Below are 24,781 nucleotides of genomic sequence, written 5' to 3'. Positions count from 1 at the left end.
AGTTCTTTATATTCCGCAATCATTATTTGATAAATACTGAAAATTTCATTAAAATTGGTTAATTTCCTGATTGTTGGTGATGTTTTAAGTAAAGGGAGGGGTCAAAATGTTTATACATTTTGAGCATCGGCATTCATTTTGCCCGTACCTCGCAATCGCAAAAAGGAAAGCAAAATGTATATTTCTTATGTTTATGCTCTTAATAGTTGTGACTATCTCGGGTTTATAATGATGGAAACATGAGGGTTTAATTTTAGTATAGACATGTATATGGTATATAAAAAAAAAATAGCCGATTTAATTTTTGCATGTAGTATAGTATATAGAAAGGAGTAGGGGGACTGTTTTAGAAAAAAATAATACTGAAATATTGATGTTCAAGTGTAACCAGCCGTATTTAACGAATTGACATGTCTCAGTAATGAAAATATCCAGAAATAACGCAAAACGATAAGATATAAAATAAATTAAGGAAATATTTTTCGAAAAAATTAGAAAAGTTAGCTTTTTCTCATGTTTTTACGACAGCCGTATTCATTTTTTTTTTTTTTCGAAGAATTACCGACTATTAGGTAGATAACATTGCTTATTTGGTAATGTTCAAGATCATTGCTCGAAAAATAAAGCTATCGGAAGTGGATACGGTTGATTATGTAACGCAACCGAACACGGCGGAGTGGCGGTGTCAAGACACACAAAACGAAAACATATATTTAAAACAGATCAATAAGCTAAATATCCAGGCTAAATAGAGCACACACAAAAGAACAGGTCAAGCAGAGGTCAAATAGGTCTTTGTCCGATAAATGCATTCTCATTGGCTGATAGGAAGGGCGCGGTGGATACTAGTAAGCTGATTGGCTAACTAAATTTTCAATAGAAGTGGAGCATATAACAACGACAAACAACCACAGAATTCGCGCATAATCTTGAAGAATCCTAGAGTGGATGAAACGTGGAATATTCAGTGTAGCTTAATCGCCATATACATTTTATAACTAACTAGCTCTACCTACGTATTGAGCACTTTTGAAGTAAATACTTAAAGCTTACGCATAAATCTATACGTTCGTATATTAATTTTATGTGAGTAAATTAAGTATATATATATATATATATATATATATATATATATATATATATATATATATATATATATATATATATAAGGCTTCCTTCAGTCTTGAAAGACTACAGATACCCACAGTAACGGTGTCTGCACGTGAGATTTTTGTGGCAAGAGTTGCACAATCCACAACCACATCTTTCCTTAGTCGACATACCAGTGGCAAGTGGAGGTTCAGGACGACTGGAAACAATGCTGAGATAAGCGGAAAGCACATACAGCGCCTAGAATTCCCAAATGGTCACCCATCTGGTACTAACTAGGCTCAATGTTGCTTAACTTCAGTGATCTGACGAGAACCGGTGTGTTAACGTGATTATGCTGTACATAATAAATGTTTAATATATATATATATATATGTGTGTGTGTGTGTGTGTGTGTGTGTGCGTGTGTGTGTGTGTGTGTGTGTGTGTGTGTGTGTGTGTGTGTGTGTGTGTGCGTGTGTGTGTGTGTGTGTGTTCAATCTAATGTAAATACTATTGTGTATAAACACACACACATACGCACACACACACACACACACACACACACACATATACATATATATATATATATATATATATATATATATATATATATATATATATATATAACACTTCTATTACTCACGGGGATAATTACAGTTACGAGAAAGCATTTGGACTACAGCAACCAACACACACTCAACACAATAACGAATAAAGGCAGCTCCGTATACTTTACGAAAAATCAATAAGGAGCAATACACTTTCGCTATATGGGAATATCACTTTCTCCCACGGGCTTATTTTCTGCCCACCTGGATTTATAACCCTGAACGACATGGGACTCCTTCCGATAATGGATTACCCAGGTTGTGTAAACTTCTCTTTTCGTATAATTTTCTCCATGTAATTATCCACAACCACTCAAAAAACTATTTTCAATAATTGTGCTGAAAAGCAAAATAGCGTCCATTCGCAGCTGGACATTTTGCTAACTGTATTTCATTTCCTCTGATGATATGGTCCATTGTTGAAAATCCATGGACTAAGGAAATTAAAATAACCCCTTCTTTTGTCAAACAATAAATTCCTAAATCGAATATATGTTTCTATATGTTGTTTTTCAGAATTTAAAATTTAACCACGAAACTTATATATATATATATATATATATATATATATATATATATATATATATATATATATATATATATATATATATATATAAGCAGTGAGAAACAGTGAGAGATATTTATAAAGAGAAGGTGATGAAATTACAATTTCAGCTAATTTACATGTAGTCTAATGAATATTGTATTTAATTAAAAGTTCTTGTTGACAGGAAATTGTTTTCCTGTTGTTTTGATTTAATGAGGCAGCCTTTAGGAATTTATGACACACAATCAAAATGGTTCAGATTTCCTGATCCAGTTTCACTGTGGGAAGAAAGAGAAATAAGCAGCCTTGAAATTTAAAGCGACTATCGTTGATTCGTTTGGTTACAGTCTGAAATACGTAGAATAATTCTGTGGTGTAGTCCCTGGCATTGGTAAAGGCTGCCTTGGATGATGATAGTGTCTTCGAAGATAGCAAAGAATCATACCGATATCTAATTTAGATTGGGTTTTAAAGTTACCTTTAAACAAAGGAAAAAAATTAATATATATATACAGGGTGGAACGATAAAATTATTGCCATAGAAAAACGACGTGATTACATTTCCGTTTGATGAAAATAGGTTTTACTTTTTTTGGTCAGTTGTGTACAAATCCCAAGAGCGATAGGAACCTTCTATCATGTGTGAATATGACACAATGTTCAAAAAACAAGATCAAAGACGCATCGCTGTACAACTCATGCTCTCTATCGATCCAAATTATGATAACAGTACCATTGCCAGCCCCCTCAAAATGCATCATTGGATTGCCAGGAATAACAGGGTTGTGGCAAGGGTGATGAAAATAAAGATTCCGGCCACAGTTATGGTCTTAGGTGTTGTTTTCAATTGATGACCACATCATGCCACCTCACGTCTTCGAAGTCGGCTTCAAAGTCAACACCAAAGTGTACCTGGATGTGCTGAATAGTGCGGTTATCCGCCAGTGCAATCAGGTGGCAGCTGGCAGACTATGGGTGTGGCATCAGGATTCGTGGCCAGACCACAAGTCCAAAAAGATCTAAAAGCTTCAGAAGAAGTGCTATGACTTTGTACGCTTCTCTCACTGTCCCCCCCTTCTCCCCCGACCTGAACCCGCTGGACTACTTCGTTTGGTCATATTTCAAGGACATCACCAACATGACTTCCCACAACACCAAATCCTTTGAGAAGTGATACACGAATTACCATTAGCGTACAAGCGATGCTCTTTGTGTAAACAAATCGAGCAGAGGTAGTTCGGAAGATGTCAAAACATCGTTAAACTCATGACTTACGCAACAGCCGCCAATAGCGTAGTGGTTAGAAGCCTTGAATGTCGTACAGAAGGTCGGGTTTCAATCCTGGCTTGAGGTAGTTGCTTGTCTAGCCGCACTGATGAGCTGTGAAACAGCGAAACAGTAATCTATGTGGATGACTATAATGTATGTGGATGACTATAATGCTCCTTATCTTGAGTTGAGCATATTGAGAAGTGATACACAAATTACCATTAGCGTATAAGCGATGCTCTTTGTGTAAACAAATCGAGCAGAGGTAGTTCGGAAGATGTCAAAACATCGTTAAACTCATGACTCACGCAGCAGCCGCCAATAGCGTAGTGGTTAGAAGCCTTGAATGTCGTACAGATGGTCGGGTTTCATCCTGGCTTGAGGTTGTTAGCGAAACAGTACTGTATGTATATATATACATTCAGACGGGTGTGTATGTAAAAATTGAAATAAAAGGTAATGGTAAGCATATACAGACATGCATGCTTATTAAAATGGGAATAAATGAAATATTAAGAGAATAGAAGGGTCACCAGGTAGCAAGTGTTATCTAAAACATAAACAGAATTTTGTAGATGAAAAATGTAGAAAAATGAAACCTTGTAACAAAACATTTTCATGCAAAAGATAAGAATATACAAGTTCTTTCAATAATGAAAATTTTTATTTATTCAAACATGTATTTGCTGAAGAAACTTGGGTTAGTCACAAGACTTAGAAATGTGTACATCAATATGCTCATAATGTGAATATGTGTGTAATATAGATATGTGAGTATTTTGCAGCGTGGCACTCTATGTGGGTTGGCTTACCTTGTTCTTTTTAGTGTGTGCAGGGATGTGCCTGAGTTGAATCACTTTTCTTTCCTTTTGGTTTTTTGTGATTTGTTTACCTCAGACCAAAAGGGACACAAGGGAGTGTTGTTAAGCGACGTTCTTGGCTGGTGCCATCTGGAGACAACTGATTTTGTTAACAAGGTCTTATATAATTTTCTAAGTAGGCACTGGCTTATTACTTTCACATGTATGTGTTACTTTTTAGGATTCGGAACGATTTTTATTGGTTGAAACTATTTTGAGTTTACATGATTTTGTTGATTAGGTTTTATAGAATTTTCTAAGTAGGGATTGGCTTATTATTTTCAGACGTATGTGTTACTTTTTGAGGAATTGGAACGATTTTTATTGGTTGAAACTATTTTGAGTTAACACGTTGCTGTGAAAACTTTCTTGCTTTGCAGAGTGACAAAGAAAATAAATTCAAACAGATTGGAGAAAGGAAAAGGACCGCAATTAAAGTCATTCATTTTTTAGTATTTGTAGGAATCACTTGATGATTCAGTTGCCACAAATCAAAGATAAACTCACAAAAGGAATCATTTATGAATATATTTTCAGAATGGGGTGAGGATGGGTTATCCATTAATCACTAGAAATGTTGCATTGTTGTTGTTCAGCAAAATAAGAGATTGTTTTTATTTAACAATCACGTGTCTGCGTATCTTTGACAATGTACAGATTCCCCAGGTTGAAAAGAAGCACCTGAAGAAGGTCTGGGGTTGCGGTGAACGAAATCTTTCCGAACTTTTTAGATGAAGGTTGAGAATTTGTATTATTTTGATTATTCTCGAGTGTTATTTTTAAAACGTTTCCTGCAAATGTAACCTCCGATCTTCTTCATATGCATCTGATCAAACTCAGGAATTTTTCTATTGAACTCAATAATCTGCACAGAATTTCGAACAGAACCCTTTATTGAATCCACAGGGGTAGCATGATATTGTTCCATCAGTCATGACCGAGTAGAAGTTGTAATTAATTCACACTTATATTCTGACTATCACCCACACCGAGGATTGAACCTTTAACATCAAGAATAGTATCACTTGGAACTTAATTTTATCAAATATTTTATCTGTTATGCCACAAGTCCTTGCAGACAATTCTTGTATGAATTTTGAAGGCCTTAAACTTATTCTTGTTTTAGATGTACAAGTTACTTCTTTTAACTATAGATCACTACTTAATACTACAGATTATCTATAAATATAAAAGCGAAAACGTGTGTGTGTATGTATGTATGTATGTATGTATGTGTGTGTGTGCACTTTTCCTGTATGTCCGCAAAAGGCTTTTTTCATCGGCCTTCTGGGTGGCTCACGCCTTCTTAAAACTTTTTATATCACATCTAAATCATAATAACTACGACTTAAGAACGGGGGTTATGGCTATCTTTAATTTGCCCAACTTTTACCAGCTATGTGGAAAAGCGAATGATGGGGCGGGGGAAACAGTTACTAGCTTGCAGCGCAGAACTAGGTCAAACATCACGCCACTTAACTTCCTCGCATTTGTATATTTCACTTTATAAATCTTAACTTAACACACTTACCAATTCCTCTCCCTTCGTGGGCGAGATGGTTAGGTGGCTAGCTTTTTTTCCCTTTTGTTTCCACCTTCGCGTCAAGGTTTTGGGGTTCAAGCCTACCTTCCTACTAAAACTTTTTTTTTTTCTTTTACACCTCCAAACACCCGGAAAACGTTTTTTTTTTTTAATACACACACCTCCAAACACTCGGGCAACGCCGGGTACCCCCCACTAGTCTATATATATAAAAGCGAAAATGTATGTATGTATGTATGTATGTGTGTTCGCTTTTTCTGTATGTCTACAAAAGGCTTTTTTCAGAGAAGCGGTCGGTCGGTTCACAACTTCTTAAAACTTTTTATATCACATATAAATCGTAATATCTCACAGTTAACAACGGAGCTCGCCTGTCTATTTAACTTGCTCGACATCGGGAAGATAAATATTCAACATTTGTCGCTCGCCGCATGTGGGTTAGTCTTTTTCCTATAACATCTTGGGAAAATAAAAAAAAAAGCATTCCCGCAGTAAATGAAATACTATCCCGCAGTCAAACTTGACCTCATTAAGTCATTAAAACGTGCACCTGCCAAATCCAAGAAATTATATAAATTCAAATGTGTTTCCGATAGCATCTCGAGGTGGCTTAATGATTAAAACCGTCGCACTCTTTTTTTTTTCACGCTTTAATTTACAACTTTGCCTCAAGGCTTCGGGTTCGATCCTCATACTTACCTACCAAAACATTTTTTTTTAAATTTTACCCCCCCCCCTTCCGGAGTTTTGATTTACCCAAAACCACACACACCTCCAAACACCCGGGCAACGCCGGGTACCCCCAACTAGTCTATATATATAAAAGGCAAATGCAGCGCATGCATTTTTGTATGTCCAAGAAAGACTTTTTTTGCCGAGCTTCTTGGGGGTGGGGTTACTATGACTTAGAACTGTTTACATACCCCCTAGAACATAATATCTACGATTTGCAAATGGATGTCATGTCTAGATTTATTTTGATTGACTTTTATAAAAATTTGCATGATTCCGTTGCGTAGCGTAGCATGTTCGGCTTTTTAGTATAAATAAAGTGAAATTAATCTTAAGTGAAGGTGTGTTTCTCGGCCTCGTGCCGGGAATGTCCAGAAAGCAATCAGCTTTTGATAAATGCGGGGGGAAACCCCTTATATCAGACAATTGCTCTTCAATTTCGACAATCTCCTTTTAATGGGGAGCTGGTTTCCCCCCCCCCCCGACTCCAACATCTTGGGGAAACAAAACCAGCCAAAGTTGGGTAAACAAACCCAAAAAAAGTTGCCGCGCAGTAAAAGTTAACTGCACCATTTCTATTTGACCCCATTAAATACGCGCACCTGTCAATTCAGTTTTTAATCCTTAAATAGATTCAAATGTCTTTCTGTTACTTTTCTTTGCTGGCCGAGCGGGTAATGTGCCAGTTTTTTTCACACTTTATTTTCCATCTTCGCCTCAAGGCTTCTGGTTCGATCCTACCAACCTACCAAAACTTTTTTTTCTTTAACCACACGTATGACACCAGGCAGTTCGCTGTTTTTTTTTTTTTTTTGTTTTTCCAATTTTTTTAAGAAGTTTAACATCTTTATATTTTTTATATCTACATCCCCCCCCAACACACACACCTCCAAACACCCAGGCAACGCCAGGTACCCCCGCTAGTTTATAATATAAATCTCACCTATCTGCTTAAATGTATGTGCGTATGTATGTTTGTGCATCTGGCTAAGACTTTCGACAGAGGCGACAGATTTTCACGAGATGGGTATTGTTTTAAAGCTTAACCCTTCAGATGACAAATATCGAAAAATTGGCTAAAAACATTCCTCACCCTCAACTGGGCACTTTTCTACAAGAAGGGGTCGCTTTTTTCGCCAATATCTTTGAAAGTCATCCCCTCTTTTCGATCGACTAGCCTTAATTTAAACATTCGTCACCTCCAGTTTTTTGATGGACGCAGCAGCAAAGACGTCACGTTTTTTTGTTTTTTCTTCACATTCTTTTCCTCCTTCATGGTACAGGTTCGAGCCTGCCTGCCTACTACTACTTTTATCTTTTTTTTTTTGCTCAACATACACCTCCAAACACCATGGCAACGCCAGACACCCAGACTAGTTATGTATATAAATATATTTCCAGTCGTTTAACCATTAAATATATTTCCAGTCGTTTAACCATTAAATATATTTCCAGTCGTTTAACCATTAAATATATTTCCAGTCGTTTAACCATTAAATATATTTCCAGTCGTTTAACCATTAAATATATTTCCGGTCGTTTGAACACTGTTGACTATCTTAACGTTATGCCTGTATTTGGCATTTATAATTGTCAATTTTCTTTAATTCTCATTGCAGCCTGGGGGTAACATCCTAGCAAATGAATTCAAAAGTGGCTTTGTAGTTGGGTTTTAATCTCCCAACCAGTAGCAATCGTCACTTCTTGCTCCGATAATTGCGAAAACATGAAACACTCGTGTCTGTTGGCATAAGAAAATTATTATTTATAAATATTATTAAAAGTAAGTATATATATACATTTTTTTTGGAAAACTACTTTCTCCTCCAAAGTATATAGTAAAATGGCCCCAAAATAGCAATATTGTACAAATATTTAAATTTCACTTCATCAATTCACCAAAAAATAATCTAAGCCGACTGCCAAAAAGACAAGAACAAATCTTGTTCCTTAATCGCGCATATGTGTAGAGAGAGTCTTTTGAGTTTCTTCATAATTGCAGAGTTAATTCTCCCATTTCAAAGGAGATAAGTTGAATATGATCCAAGGGATATAACTCTTAATAAACTGAGCCCAAACCCTTAATGTTGACGTTTAATTATAGATTAAAAGTTTGCAGTACCGTTTCGAGATTCCCTATTACTAGTAATAATGGGACGATTGCAATATTTTTCCAAATTCAAATACAATTACCGATTCTGTTTTATATTCTCAATTCCTATAGCATTGCCGATTCTGATTCTGTAAATATTTAAACAAAGCAAAGTTGCGTGATTAAAATCTAGTAAAAGTGCATTGAGAATCGTGGTGACTATGTAGAAAAATAAATTCTGAAGTATAAAGTGTGGCTCATCCTAATGGTACAACTCCCTTCTTCGTAGATCTTAAACTTATTGGGAACAAAAAATACGAGACTTTACTTTTGCTTATATAAACAATATATATAAGCAATATATATATATATATATATATATATATTGCTTATATATATATATATATTGCTTATATATATATATATATATATATGTATATATATATATATATATATATATATATATATATGAGCAAACAGTTAATAAAATATGTTAGAAAACACTTTGAAATGAGTTAAAAACATATTTAATCTGAAAAGGAAACACTAGATAAGTGGATAGTCCTTAATCCGCGGAGTTTCGAAGAAATACTCTCTTTCTCATCAGAGGGTACGAATTAGCAAAATACGGGATCGGATTTTGCATGCAGAAGTATTTGATGAAACAACAAGTAAGTCAAAAATCTTACTTGAAAACAAAATAAGTTAAGCAGAGGGAATATGGTAAAGAAAATTACACATGAATGGATAGTCTGGTGGGAGATAAAAAAATCCAGTGACGGTAAAATCCAAATGTAAAACTTCAAGAAAGTTAAAAGAATTTCCATTTGTACAAGTAAAATCCAAAGAAATACCGTAATTGGAAGAAGATGGTCCATAATAATCCAAAGGCAGAAATCCATGGAATAATTCACAAAAATGTGTACAAGGAAAAAAAATAATATTAATAAAAGAAAAATAAGATATGCTTTTCACTCTACTTCCGAGACATAACTATATATATAACTATACATATAGTAAGTCATGAAAATATGTATGGCAATTAAGCTACACAGAATATTCCCCGTTTCATTCTCATGGGAATTCGTCAGACAAACTTACTACCTAGCTCTACCTTTGTATTGAGAACTGTTAAAGTAAATACTGAAAAATTTACGAATAAAATTAGATTACCGTAAAAACTCCTGTACTGTGTGCATATATTTTCTGCAAATATAAAAGAGAGAGCAGTGGTACATAAATGTTTGTTTCACCGGCAGCTTAAAATCAATAAATGTTTATCATCTTATCATTAGTACCAGTAACGGAAAATTAAGTAAAAAGAAAACAAATGAATCGTTTTTGGCATCATATTGATCCAGATATATCAAAAATTTCTGATTTTTCTGATTGATACAGACTCTCCAGGCATGCAGCTCTAGGGATTGCATTGTCATAGTGGATGGTGAGGAACCCCTCTCTGACTGTCCTTTCCATTATATGTTCCTAGAACTTGATATTCCATTTTTTACAGATTATCTAGTGGAGACACACTCGATTGTGACACACTGTATAATAGCCCTCCCCCAGCAGAATTCCACAGCTGGACGCCGGGTGGCTCACACTCTCCACCTCTGTGTGGCAGAACCTGTACCTGTTGTCGTTAGTGAATGGCCGTCTGTGCGGGGTTAAGATTTACTTCCTTAAGAATGGTAGTCTGTTAATATCCACATGGGCATAAACATTTATTACTCTAAACACTTTCTCTCATCTAAAGCTATTCTTTATCTCTATAAATCAAATACCAGATGATGCATACAGTATTATTGTTTATATTTGGGCTGACGAATCTCTGTCACAAGGTTCTTGATAAAGTGGAAAAACGTGCCCAGCCATTTCTTCTCTGCCACCTCTCTGTCTCTCTGACGTACAATGGGCTGGTAAACAGCAAAACAAAATAAACCAAAAACAATACACAAAAGTCCAGCTAGAATTCGTCACTGACAACTTTCTCTCTCCACTTCCAGCACGTCTCTCACCAATGCGTATACCAACAGACATTTTATCAGAAAAGCGACCCCATTCCATTTGCATACGTGTGCAGTGGAAGATGAGATCTCGTGAGATTCCATGAGACTACACCTTATAATTCCATGGCTGCCATCTTTAATTTATCTTTGTCTCAGATCCCATCCGAAGGTAAGTTGTATGACCGCACGACACACACACACGGGGGCGCTTTCCTCTTTGATTATTACAGTCAACTCTACACTCTCATACAGACATGATATTACTAGTCTCAGTCTTTTCTATAAATACTATTATGGCATGTGTTTAACAGAATTGTTTGAACAATTCCCTGCTTCTTTTGTTCCATCTAATGGTATCTACTGATTTTTTTTGTGTCAATTTCAACTAAAAGCAATATCTACTTAACTCCCATGTTATTACTGCATTATTTTTAAATCACATTTGGCACACTTGTTCCCGTCAGATCACTGAAATTAAGCAACGATGAGCCTGGCCAGTACCAGATGGGTGACCATTTGTGACTTCCAGGTGCTGTATGTGTTCTGCGCTTATCTCGGCATTGTTTCCAGTCGTCCTGGGCTTCTCCTTGCCACTGGACTCAAGCAGTACTGATTAAGGAGAGGTGTGGTTAGGGATTGCCCAACCCTTGCCACACAATTACACGTGCAGCTGCCCCTACAGGGGTATCCTTTGTCTTCGAGAATGAACGGAGCCATCTATTATTAAAAAAAACATGAGTTTTTGATCGTTATCATAAAAACCGTGGGTATAGTTCTTAAAGAATAGCCTGGGTGCCCGGTGTTGCCCGTGTGTATTGAGCAAAAAAAAGAAAGAATTAAAAAGTGGTAGTAGGCAGGTTGGAATCCATACCGTGAAAGAGGAAAAAACATGAAAAAAAAAATTACATTGCCGTTGCATCCACCACCAAATCGGAAGTGGTGGAGGTTTAAATTAAGGCTAATCAATCGAAAAGAGGGGATGATTTTCGAAAATATCAGTGAAAAATCGACCCCTCCCTGTAGAAAAGTGCCTAGTTGAGGGTGAAAGAATGAATGTTTTTGGCCAATTTTTCAATATTTGACATCCAAAGGGTCGAACTTTAAAATGATACCGATCTCGTGAAAATCCGAAAGTTTTAGACATACATACATACATACATACATACATACATACATACATTTAAACAGACAGGTGAGATTTATATTATAGACTAGCCTGGATGCCCGGCGTTGCCCGCGTGTTTGAAGGTGTGTGTTGAGCAAAAAAAAGTGGCAGTAGGCAGGCAGTGACATCTTTGCTGTTGCGCCCATCTTTAAACCGGAAGTGACAAATGTTTAAATCAATGCTATTCGATCGAAAAGACTTTCAAAAATATCGGCGAAAAAAGCAACCCCTCTCTGTAGAAAAGTGCTCAAAAATGATTGGATGCTGCCCTTTTGTAGGTTAAATAAAGAGTTCTGCTCAAAATACCGTGTAGATTCCCGAGTTCAACAGAAAGACTCCAGAGTTCAACAAAATATACCTGAAGAAGGTCAGTGGTTACGACGGCAGAAATGCCATTACAGAATGTGTATTTTTAACGTTTATAGCGCTTTTTATTTCATAAGTCTGTCTTCTTATCAATCAACATTTAATGATGGCTGAAAATTGCAGGCATCGCGGCCATTAACTGTACTTACGATTAACGAGAAGGCATATTCTAGGGTTATAATCAGGATTCGGTTCTGGGGTTCGGGAAGGAGTGAGTCACTCTCTCGACAACAGCACGTTTCTGCCTTCTTCTTTTCCAATCGACCCCACCTGGCCTCTCGCCACCAATGTCACACCGCACAATCCGAACGTCAGCAATACAAAATTCTTTTCAATAGAAGATGTTCACGACTCTTTTCTCTCTGCTGCCCAGGGAATTTTTCCCTGCTTTTATATCCTCCTATCTAGAAAAAAAAAGGAAGAGACAGGGGAAAAAAATAGCTTCTCCCATCATGCTCTGCCTTCCCAAGATGCCTTTCGCGTATACAAGAGCGATGCAGATACGCCCGGTACGTTTCTTCTTTTTTTTTTTTCTTCTTTTCTAACCATACACCCCACCCCACACATATCTTATAGAAGTAGGAAATAAAAAGTATTAAAAGGTTTAAACTATGCAGATTAGATAGAAAATCGCATTCTAATGCATTTGATATAAACTATTCGTTGTTGTTTTTAGGAGTTACAAGTTATCGGGTGTTAACTGTTCTCTACTTTTACCTTTTTATGATTAATAACGCCCGAAAAGCTACCATCAAGTGCAATTTTTAACGTCATCCTTTTGGTGCCTTATTATCAAGTTCCTTTCCATCTAGGATTTAAAAGGAGAAGTTGTCTCCCTTTGATTAAAGCAAAAGAAAAGGGAAATAACTCTTCATTCTTAACTTCATGAATATAAATGAAATGAAACTAAGCGATAGGGTAGTAATTTCATTTACTGTGATTTAGCTGTCTATATAGGAAATATCAATTTCCACTTAGCGTACATCATTCGTCTAATACAGAAGAACAACTATTTTAGAGACTTTATATATTAACATTAACCGATAATTAGTCCTTATCCCTACAGACAGTCATCTGTAGGGATACGCAATCATATATAGTCGAAACCGAAACCAAAACTTATGAAGAATTCTTGGTAAAATTATTTATGAGAAGAAATAGAAGAACTTAACAATTAAATGACTCGGATATAAGCGTGATACACAAAAGAACACACACGCTATAGTATTAATATATAGATGAAAACTGTTTTGTTTTTTGTTGCTGTTGTTTTTTGTTTAATCAAAGATTTTTCCACTAGTGACTGTTTTAAATTATTTAGAAATATTAATTTATCTAGAAAATTCTTCATAAAAAAAATCATACATTTCACTAAATAAAAAAACAAACGGCGCTTATTCAAATTAGCACTTATGGCAGCAATTAAAAATAAAGAAAAGTCCATATGGTGTAGTGATGTATGTACCAGTCATGTAACGAAGTTGAAATATTCAGAAAATCAAGTAATTTGATCAGGGTTTTTTTTTTTATTTACAAAATCAAATTTCCATTGTTTACAATAAGGCCATCTTTACTTGGAACTTTTTTGGTCACCATTTTTGTAATGAAATAGCATAAAAAAGACCAAATTTGGCTTTAAATGGCCAATCTGTCAAACCTTATAAAGGCTAAATTTTAAAAACAATACGGCGGCCTCGATTATCGTACATTTAATCTAATAAAACATGTTAAACAAAATAATAAAAATGAAATTTTTTCGGGTTTTATTTTAGCCTAAAGGTCTAATAATGTATTTTATATAAAAAAATAAATAGTTTTTATAATTTTTTTGTCTGTCAAATAAATTACACCGCTAAACTACATATTTGCCCAATTCTAACTATAATCTTTATTTTTTACATACAAAACGTAAGTAAAATGGGACCGTGAACACACGTCTTTTCTGTTTAACAAACGCTCCCTACAACGCGCTGTGTTCAACATTGTATTCGGTGCCTATTTCGCAATGGGGGGGGGGGGCTTACTTGTGTACGTCAGCCAGAGTGAGATATAGCCAATGCCCTATTTTTTGGTGCTTGCTTACATTGGTGATTTTTTTTATACCAAAGCATTTCAGGTGAAAATATTACGTATTTATGTGTCATATCAAAATTAGTATAAATTCCAAAAATTAAAAATGATCCAGTAGAAAAATAATTACAAGTAAAAATAGAATCTGTCGAATTATCAAGATGTATCGTGTTTTAACATGAAACAGTTGTGCAACTAATTCTGTATGATAAACAAGGGAGATAATCGTTGACTTAAGGAGTCCATCATCTTTAAATAGTATTTTCAAGTTTAATTAAAGTTTTATGATATCTGTTTGTATTAAGTTGTAAGGCTAAATTACTGAATAGGTACAAAACACCCTCCCCTCCATTCCATGAAAAAGAATGGCTTTCTGAAAACAAATCAACACATATCTAAGGAAATGGCAGAAACACTAGAGGATGACCTCAAATCTGTAGCGGAATGGGGACAAAAATGGATGGTCACATTCAATGCTGCCAAGACTAGGCTTGTTTCCTTTAATAATTACAAGAAACCTTTTTCTACCACCATTAGTTATGGCCAAGAACACATTACCCGAAAGTACTTCCTTTAAACTCCTCAGCCTAACGGTTACAGGGAACATGAACTGGAATAGATATATTGAGAGCATTACCAAGGCTACTGAGAAGAAGGTGGGCTCTCTCTACCATGCTAGAAAACTACTTACACCTGAAAGTATCCTGTACCTCTATAAGGCCACCATTCGCTTATGTATAGAGTACTGTTGTCACATTTGGGCTGGTGCATCTGCTGCTTGTCTCTCACTACTGGACAGGGTTCAAAAGAGAGTCGCCAACCTGATAGGTCCTGAACTGTCATCTAAGCTTCAGCCTCTATCCCATCGACGAAACGTTGCATCCCTCTGCCTGTTCTACAATTACTTTAATGGTGAATGCTCTGACAAACTACAAGCACTTGTACCCCCTCAACATGAATACCCCCGACAAAACCTGACAAGCAACTAAATCCCACCCCTTCACAGTAGAGATCCCTGGGTGTAAGAAAGTCTTCTACTTCAATAGTTTCTTCCCCAAAACTGCTAGAGTTTGGAACTACCTCCGAGATTCTGCTTTTCCAACTGTACTGGCATGCAGAAGTTCAAGTGTAATGTTAACAGACATCTTGCTACTCATTTCCCTTCATAATACCCCTGTAACTTATGCCCCCGATAGTAGCCCCCTACTTTAAAGTGGCACTGTGCCTTGTTTGGGGTGAAAATTGAATTTTAAAAAATTTAAATAATAATAATAATAACGTTACTATTTCAGCACGGATAATTAAGTGCACTAGTACCAAAATACGGCACTTCTGTATGACAGTGACGTATTAGCATTAGAGACGAGTTAGCGACCCCTGTTCTTAGAAAGAGGACTGCCATCTAGCGGCCATTATATGAACCTCAAATATAAACAAGTGTTTACGATAACGTAAAAATATATAATAACGAAATAAATAACACAAAAATATACGAAAATCGAAACATTTATTGTATAAAAAATTATCAAAATATAATTTTAATGTATTAATATAATTTTTTTTTTTTTTCAATGAGTGATTCATAACTGAAAATAAAATGATAAATATGATGAAAACATGAAATATTTATAGCTCGTTTTTAGAATTTCCTTTTTTTCTTCGGTAATAATGTATAAAAATGTAGCAAATATAATTGAAAAAACATTAAACATGTACAGAAAGCTTGTATAAAAATATATAAAAATATTTTCAGTTTGCACTAATGTTTAGAAAAGAAAGAGTTATCGACCCCTGAAATCGACATAAATACAAACATTCGCCTCGTGTAACTGTCATGCATAAGTGACCAAAATACTTCTAGTACACCACATATTAGATCATTTTTCGTTACTTTTGGAATTTATACTTATTTTGTCATGACGCATAATAATGTTTTCACCTGAAATGGCGTCGGTTTAAAAGATTACCAACGTAAACACGCACCTGTTTTTTTTTTTCGTGTGTGTGTGTGTGTGTTTTATTTTTTTATCTAAATTTTCAAGTGAGGGGGGTCGAGCACTCCAGTTTGGAAACCCCAGGTATAAACTCACTGGACGCATCTGTCCGCTGGCCTCACCAGTAGGTCAAGTTTCATCTGCTCAAAGTTGCCACGGCGCATGCGCGGAAAGTAGTTTATCTTCCGGTCTTCAAACGCGTCGACCTTCTCTGTGTGTCGTCTCGTTTAGTTTATAGTAAAAAAACCTGTGTCTTGTTGGACTTAATTTCATGTAGTCTAATTATTTTAACAATGTTATGGATATTACTTGCGATTAGCTTAGCATCGGTGAATAATGTCCTCTGCGACCAACCGACCAGAGAAGCGAGCTGTGGTTGCGCTACGAGCCGTCAAAAGACGTCTGGATCTGGAGAAAAAGATGCCACCGCAAGATGCGGCGATAATATCGTAGCCGACGAGAAGAATAATCGCAATAAATATTTACCAAATGAAAACGTCGACGACGTTACGATCGAAGATGAGGATGAAGAAGACGGCGAGGGAGAAAGAATAGGTAACAATGGAATGGATGGAGTTAAGTCCGCTTTTCCCCGGACGAACCAGATGTCTTTTATATCCGGCGGGACGTTCGTGATGGGTACGGATAAGCCGGTGTTTAAGATGTCCGGAGAAGGACCCGAAAGAGAGGTAGAGGTCAGTTCGTTTTATATGGACGTGCATGAAGTGAGCAACTCTGAGTTTGAACTGTTTGTCAATTCGACTGGTTATGTCACCGAGGTAAATATAAACAAAAACTTTCTATAAACATTGCGAGTTTTGTTTTTGCTTTTTAAAAACGTCATTCTTTATACGATTCGATTTGTAGTTGTTTGTTTTGTTTTGTTTTTTGTTAATTACGGTACACTTCATTGTACCGCAGTAAAATAATAAGGTTATTATTTAGAAAGTCATTTTTAACGTCGGGGGGGGGGGGAAGATGTTTTGGGGTAAATTTTTACGATGTGACACCCACACCCAGCTTTGTTTAACTCCTAAACAATGAAGATCTGCTTTATTTATTTATTTTTTGCCTAGTACGTTTAAACGGCCTTTATAAATAATATGAAAGAAGAAATTTTGAAAAAAAAAACAAAAAAAACTTTAACATTTTAGTGTGGGGGATCAGTTTCCTATATATATTTAACATAAAATGAACACCCATTTTTTGGCCACCTAGCGTTCGACGAGATATGTCACCCCTAGCATTTTTCAAGTTTGGTCATTGATGAGGAGGCAAACTATGACATTTAATTTTTTTGTTTGTTTGTTTTTTGGCAGGTGGGGGGGGGAGAATTACATTTGAAACATAAAATAACGATAAATTTGATTATTTGGGGGCGGGGCGGGAGGGGAGGATTAAATTTTTTATGAGACCATTCTGCACTTTCACCTAACAAAACAAACCCCAAAATATGACAAATTCAATTAGGGGTGGAGGAGATTACATTAGAAACATGAAATAACGAAAAATTTAATTTAAATTTTTTGGGAATTAATTTTTGGTAAATGTGGCCTAGTAGACCAACACACAACCTACCTTTAAAAATTTATTTGTCAGGGTTTTGGGGTGTGCTGAAAACCAATATCGCATTTAAAATTGAGGCCAGTAACTAGTTTTCACGATATTGTAAACATACTTTTCCGCATGTTTCATGTTGGAATGTAAAGTGGCGGCCATATTTGTTTATGCAGCGCACAGAAGGGGGGAGGTGGGATAGGTATATCAGAAATTTCGTGAAAATAGTGAATAATTCCACCCCATCTTTCCAAGCTTATAACTCCTCGAAAAATGTAATTCAAGCCCTAATTTTTTTTTCAATTAAAGGAGCAAGGACCAAGGTTTCATTAAAAAATGTGTTTTTTTTTTTAAAAAAAAGGTTTTAAACTTCGGACTTTAAAGGTAAATTTCTAAAAAACGGATTTTTTTTTTGTTTTAAATTTGAATATATTATTTATTGACCTTTTCTCTTCAATTTGTGATATATAAAACTATTCAACATAAATTAATTATTTACTTTTTAAGAGAAACTTGAAAATGGGGGGGGCGTGAATTTAAAAAAAAACGTTTGTCTAAAATATTATATTCGGTTTATTGGAAAGAACATAAAATTTCACATTGACCCTGAAAATATCGTAAAAATAGAATCAATAGAAAAAATTTGATCGATTTTTAAAGTTTAAAAATTGAAAAATACTGAGTTCGGAAAATTCATTACTGTTTTTAAAAAAAAAAAAATATTTCTATTACTTTTAAAACAACTGTAATAGTTTATTTTAGAAGTATAATCCATAAAGAAAATAAATAACCCACTTTTAACAGAGAAATTACGAGATTTTTATATTTTATTCGCAGTTTCGTGTTAGGGGTGTCAAAAATTCCTACAAAAATTCTGATACACCTAGAGGTGGGATACGTAATGATATTATAAGATAATGCGGAGCTAATCTTTTTTATTATTATTATAAATAACTGAAAAAAGGAAAATAACAAATAAATAAAATAAAAGATTGTTTTGTGTGAGCAAACGGTAAAAGTATGCGCGTTTACGCGTACAATTTAATAAGAAAAAAAAGTACTTATGCATTTATGCTAGTTTTATTTTTTAAAAGTATTGTCAAGTTATCTCTTTTTATTAAATTGTTAGGTGTAAGTACAGAATAATTACAAAATGCTCTCCCCTCCCCATATTAAGAATGGTTTTCGAATACCGCTATTTCAGCACAAGGTGAAATAATACTAACGGACCACCCAAAGACTTACATTTAAGAAGTTGATTACGGGGAAGGTGAAAATAAGAAAATGTCTTTCAGAATAACCCCCCTCCCTCCAACCTCCCCATGTTAAGAACGGCTTTTGGAATAAACACTCCCAACCTCGAAAGCGGTTCTTAACATGCGTAGGTTGGGAGGTGTTTATTTCCGAAAGCATAAGTACTCAAAAAATATTGTAAAACTTTAGGTGCAAAAAGTGCAGAGTGGTCTGAAATTTGATCCTCCTTTTCAGTTTGGGAAAAGTTAGGTCACGTGGTACTCAATCGACAGTGTTTTGTAAGTATTTTGTACTTTCACCTAACAATTTAATGAACAAATTGGTACTTATGCACTTTTGTTACCGTGCTATTTTTTTAATAGTATTTTCAAGTTAAATTCAAGTTTTGCAATATTTTTTTATATTAAATTGTTAAGTGAAAGTAGAGAACTCCCTTCCTCCTCATGTTAAAAATGGCTTTCTAAATAACATTATTTCAGCACGGTAACAAAAGTGCATAAGTTCTAATAAATATATCCTAAAGACTGAATTTAACTTGAAAATTCTTTTTAAAATATACAGCAATAACATAGATGCATAAGCACCCTAAAAACTTATCCAGGTAGGTAGAAGAGTAACTTATCTTGCCTTTGGCAGCATTTATTTGTTATGTTTGTGTGTGTGTAGTAGGTACAAAGATAGCGCCATGCTGTTCTCTCCTTTAGAGTCTCAGAAAATCACTCAAAAAGTCGTAAAAAAAAACAAACTGATAGGAACAAATTGTTTAGGTGAGGGGCGGATCAAAATAAAGTAGGCTATGTTATTTGCTGTGACACCGTCGACCAAGTACCGCGTGACCTAACTGTCCCAAACTGAAAATGAGGCTCGAATTTCAGACACCTCTGTGCTATTTGCATCAAACTTGAAAATACTATTAAAAAAATAGCGCAGCAGCACAATAAGTGCAAAAGCACTAAAATTACATTATAATTTAAGATAACAAGTATTCATAAAGATGGGTATATTGAAACGCTGGTAACTTATGCACAATACAGACAGTGCTGCAATACTAATAACATTATAGTTTTAAAAAACTCATTTTTAACATGGGAAGGGGCACTTTTAACTATCCTGTACTTTCACCTGATAATTTAATGAAAAGATAACATAAAAGTTGAATTTGATTTGAACATCCTATCTTAAAATTAGCACGGTTCGTAACTTGCTTGAATCGAACCAAACCTAATTTCGCCAAACTAAATTGAAAACTCAGATCATGTTTCCAAAAAAAAAAAAAAAAAAAAAAAAAATCGGTTCCAATTCTGTAGAAGTAGCACAAATTTTATTAAGTAATTTTGTCTGTTTCTCGTGACAGTAACAAACAAAATTAATACACCGTTGTTTTCTGAATTTTGCAGATTATTTTGCTAATAAGATATTAATTTGTTTTACAATGTTAGATACTGCTTTTTGCTCCAGACAGTGGCAAAATAAGATAAATACAAAACCTACTTTAAAATTCAATACAAATTTTATTAGATCCTCAGTTGTAAAAAAGGAATGCCTGTTTTTGCCTCTCTAACCAAAGCTGCTCACAACATCGAAAGGTGATAGTCTATGAATATTCAATAGGAACTAGTAGCTGGTTCATCTGTCTTCGAAGATATGAGTTTGCAGCCATTGAAGGAGTTGATATGATGCCTTCTTATGTAAAAAGATTCAGTCCTTGCACAGAAGGATAGTGCAGAAGTTCATGATAAATGTTCATGACAGGTAGGCAATTCAGACCAAAAAGGAAGTTTCTAACAGACTTAAATAAATAATGTGCCTAATTATATAGGCTTGAAATAAAAAGTCTCAAAGAGAGGAAAGTTGGAGGCTCCATTATGCCTTCTGAGGAGGGTGAATTTCAAACATCCTTCTTGTATAGCTTGCTTGATAGGCACACAATACAAAAAAACCTTCAGAAATGAAACTCTCCACAGTAATAGAATCGACCAATTTGATTGGTCCAAAACAAATAAAATGGGAGGCATGATGTAATTGTCAAATTTCTAACACACTGCCAAGGAAAGGAGGAAAAAGTAATGGTTAATCATTACTTTTTTATTAAAATATGTGGAAATTTAAAACTGCCATTAAGACAAATGGCAAAGGTTGTCCCAAGGGATTTAACTTTAATATAGTTAATTTTTCATTATTGAATTGAAAAGAATGAATTTAAAAACTGTCACTAAGAGATAGGTAACAAGGGTTGTCCCTGCAGACTTAACTTTAATATGGTTAATTTTTATTATTGAATTCAAATATGTGTGTGTCTGCCGCTGAATGATTTTATACAAAAAAAAAAAAAAAAAAAAAATCGGCCCTGTCGGTGGGGAATTAGAATACGCGGACTGCCCCCCTGCAGAGGGTAAAAGTCCCTCAATAGGGGTCCTGGATATGACCTTAAACTATATCCAGTGGTGAGGCCCCAACTTGTGGGCTTTGGGGAGTGTGGAGCCACCCTTTAATTACCATTGCTCCCAGGTCCACTCTGACCCGGAGTGGTAGTACCTGTTAGGGTCCCAACTATGGGTTAAATAGAAACCGACGTGAAAACAACAAATATATTCTATTAAAAACATTTTTTCTTCAAAATCTTTGGATTCGGCATTAAATAACCCGAAAAGGGTTGATATGCCGTAAAACAAAAACAACCAATCAACCAACAAAAAAAAATCTAGATTGTCTAGATCAGTAATTAGTCACAAAAAAAAAGTGACTACATCTTAAATCGATTAACTACAATTACTGATTCATTGAGATACTTTATTCGAAAAATATTACTCTCACTATTATCAAGGAAGGAAAAAAGGTGAAAAAAATTTTTTTTCTTTTTATAAAGAGGTTGAAGCCCTTTTCATAATCAATAGATTTGAGGTTAGACCCAGTCATTTTGTATTTTAGCTACTTCACTTAGGAAGAAAAGGAGTGAAGTATATTGATACAAGAGAAACCCAATTGATTCTTCCATTAATTAGCAAGAAACTATGGTACTTGTACAGCTTAATCAAGACATTAAAAAATGAATATATTGAAAAAGGTTCTGTTGCACGTCTCCGATATGGAATGAAATTATCCGAAAAAAAAGTTCACTTAATTTCATCAAGTAGTTTTTTTTTTTATTTTTTTGTTTTTTTTACAGCAAAAAAAAAAAACATTTGTTACAATACCGAGCGAAAGGTTCGATTTTTAGGAAGAAAAGCTAGTATTAAAGATGGGGAGGGAGTATCGGCGCTTTAACTGGAGTTATCTCACCCCCGTGGCGTGTTTAACAAATTCTATAATGGCTGACTTCAGCGCGCTCTCATAAGAACGTGTTTTTCCGCTGTGAAAAAAAAAACTACTCGATCAAATTAAATGAAATTTTTTTTCGGAGATCTTCAGTCCAAAACAGATACGTACAATATAACCTTTTTTTTCAATATTTTTATTTTTTTATTGTCTTGATTAAACTGTACAAGTACCGAAACTATTTACATTTAAATTATCTCCCTTTATTTATTTATTTTTTTTTTCTCAAAATTAAGAAGTTCAATACATTTAGCCGGAAACAATAATAAAACGAGCATCAGTAGCTCTGAATTTGAATTTTATTGCGACATTTTATTCACACAATTCGAACAAACCTATTCCCTCATAGTGTCCTGCTCATTAACCCCGACGCAATTAAAATGATACCAATTAAAAATTACAAATTAACTAAGATGAATGTACAAAATGTATGACGATTTCTTTTTTAATTTTAACCCATTTTTTACCCCATTAAAAACTATTTTAACAGGCTAAAGACCCATAAAAGAACAGTCCATAAAAAATTCAATCATTTGAGACCCCTAGCGCTGCTCTGCGACTTTTAGTTTCAAAGGAGAAAGAGTTAAAAAATCTGGAGACAGATTAGACTATATTAGATTACATAGAAAATAACCGTAATAAAGTTAAACCAAAGCAATAAGCGACAACAGTTAACGTGTGCCTTCTGTAGAGAAACACTGACATTCAAACCCGAAATCCATCCAATACGAAAAATAGGAAAATAAATGCGCTATCGTGGTTCAAAGTGGCAGCATGAAAAAAGGTTTTCTTTGTTTGTTTTTTTTTTTCGTTCCATGGTAGTGAGATTTTTGTAAGTTGGGAAGAAGACAAAAAGAAAATTACGATAGCAGTAGCAGCAAAGAAGAAAGAGAACACTGATTGTTAAGAAGAATTATTGACAATTTTTCCGTTTGAAATTCTATTCCGCAGAAAGATTTCCAAATTTTATAAGATACACCCAAAAAAGGTTGTGATGAGAACAGTAATACAAATAATGCAGGATTTTGGGCCAAGATCAAAGTGTAGTATCTGTTCTTCAGATGCTGCACTTCAATTTCTTGTTCTCTGTCAGTGGAGGAGAAATCCTTCACGACTGAGACAATTTTTATTTTTGTTCCTTTTCTCCACGTTCAAAAACGACCCTGGTGTCTAACTCTGTCCCATGGGGAGGCATTGCAAATAGGAACAGTTACAAAGAAAATGTCTGATAAGGTTCTAGAGGCGTTAACAAATAAGAATGTTATTTCAGGATAAAAAGTAAAAAGTCATTCGTCTTTCTCCGCGTATCTGAGCATTGTTTCCAATAACCCAGGACTTCTTTTTAATTCCAACAAATGCGTGCCAGTAATTGTCCTCATAAGTAATCATTTCACTTGTCATTTTCAATCCTCTCATAATATTGTTCACCATTCAACAGACAACCCTTCCACTGTCGAATGATGATTAATACTATGAGAAGATTGGAAATCAACACATATCACCCACTCCAAACAACAAGCCCTCACAATCAGCAAAGTTTCTGACAAAACATGATCAAATTTATTCATTTCATTATAAAGATGAGCATACAGCATAGTCATATTGACACACCAGTGGAAGGGTTGTTTGTTGAATGATGAACAATATTATGAGAGGATTGAAAATGACAAGTGAAATGATTACTTATGATGCTCATCTCAAAAAAAAAAAAAAAAAAAAAAAAAAAATGAATTCCAATTAAGGAATAATATATATATATACACCAGTTCCCATTAGATCTCCCAAGTTAAGCAATGTTGAGACTGGTCAGTACATAATGAGAGACCATTTGGGAATTCTAAGTGTTGTATGTGCTCTCCACTTATTTCGGCATTGTTTCCAGTCGTCTTTCTTTACGATTGAACTCGAGTAGCGCCGATTTGGGTTAGGGTTGGTAATTGCACAACACTTGCCTCACATTTACACACACAGCTACCATTACAGGGGGTATTCATTGTCTCCTAAAATTGAACGGAGGCATCAAATCAATCGAATAAAGAAAACAGTTGAGATTAGACTGTCAAAACGAATGTTGTCGGTCGTGAAAGATCAAATTTTCTGTTGTTCACAGCAGCTGAGGTTGGTGCACCTGTAGAGAGCAGGTCACATATATAGCCCAGAGGAAAGGCAAAGAAAGAGAAGAAAACAGCCAGCAGGCAAAGCAACATCAAATGAGCTTGTGGTTTCATACACCCAGCCTCTTGTCCACCCTCTCCATCTCTAGCTTGGCGCATGCACACAAAGCAATAAAGAAAAAGAAAATATTTTT

At 35.0% G+C, this 24,781-nt stretch overlaps 1 protein-coding gene and 1 pseudogene across 1 annotated transcript in view; one reads left to right on the top strand and one right to left on the bottom strand.

Moving 5' to 3' along the window:
• Window positions 1-1,338: 1,338 nt before the first annotated feature.
• On the bottom strand, window positions 1,339-1,455 carry LOC145244254 (5S ribosomal RNA; annotated as a pseudogene).
• Window positions 1,456-16,139: 14,684 nt separating this feature from the next.
• The window catches only part of LOC145243471 (formylglycine-generating enzyme-like), a 30,017-nt gene continuing 21,375 nt past the window's right edge, over window positions 16,140-24,781 (top strand). The window contains exon 1 of the mRNA XM_080106408.1: window positions 16,140-17,126. Coding sequence (XP_079962534.1) covers window positions 16,641-17,126 — 486 coding nt within the window. The 5' untranslated portion in view covers window positions 16,140-16,640. The remainder of the gene's footprint in view (window positions 17,127-24,781) is intronic.

Source organism: Euprymna scolopes, chromosome 22 (assembly GCF_053919585.1).
Source record: "Euprymna scolopes isolate OS-2025 chromosome 22, ASM5391958v1, whole genome shotgun sequence".
In the NCBI taxonomy this organism is placed as follows: Eukaryota; Metazoa; Mollusca; class Cephalopoda; order Sepiida; family Sepiolidae; genus Euprymna; species Euprymna scolopes.
The sequence above is the reverse complement of the archived record's forward strand: the minus strand, read 5'-3'. Positions and strand labels throughout refer to the sequence as shown.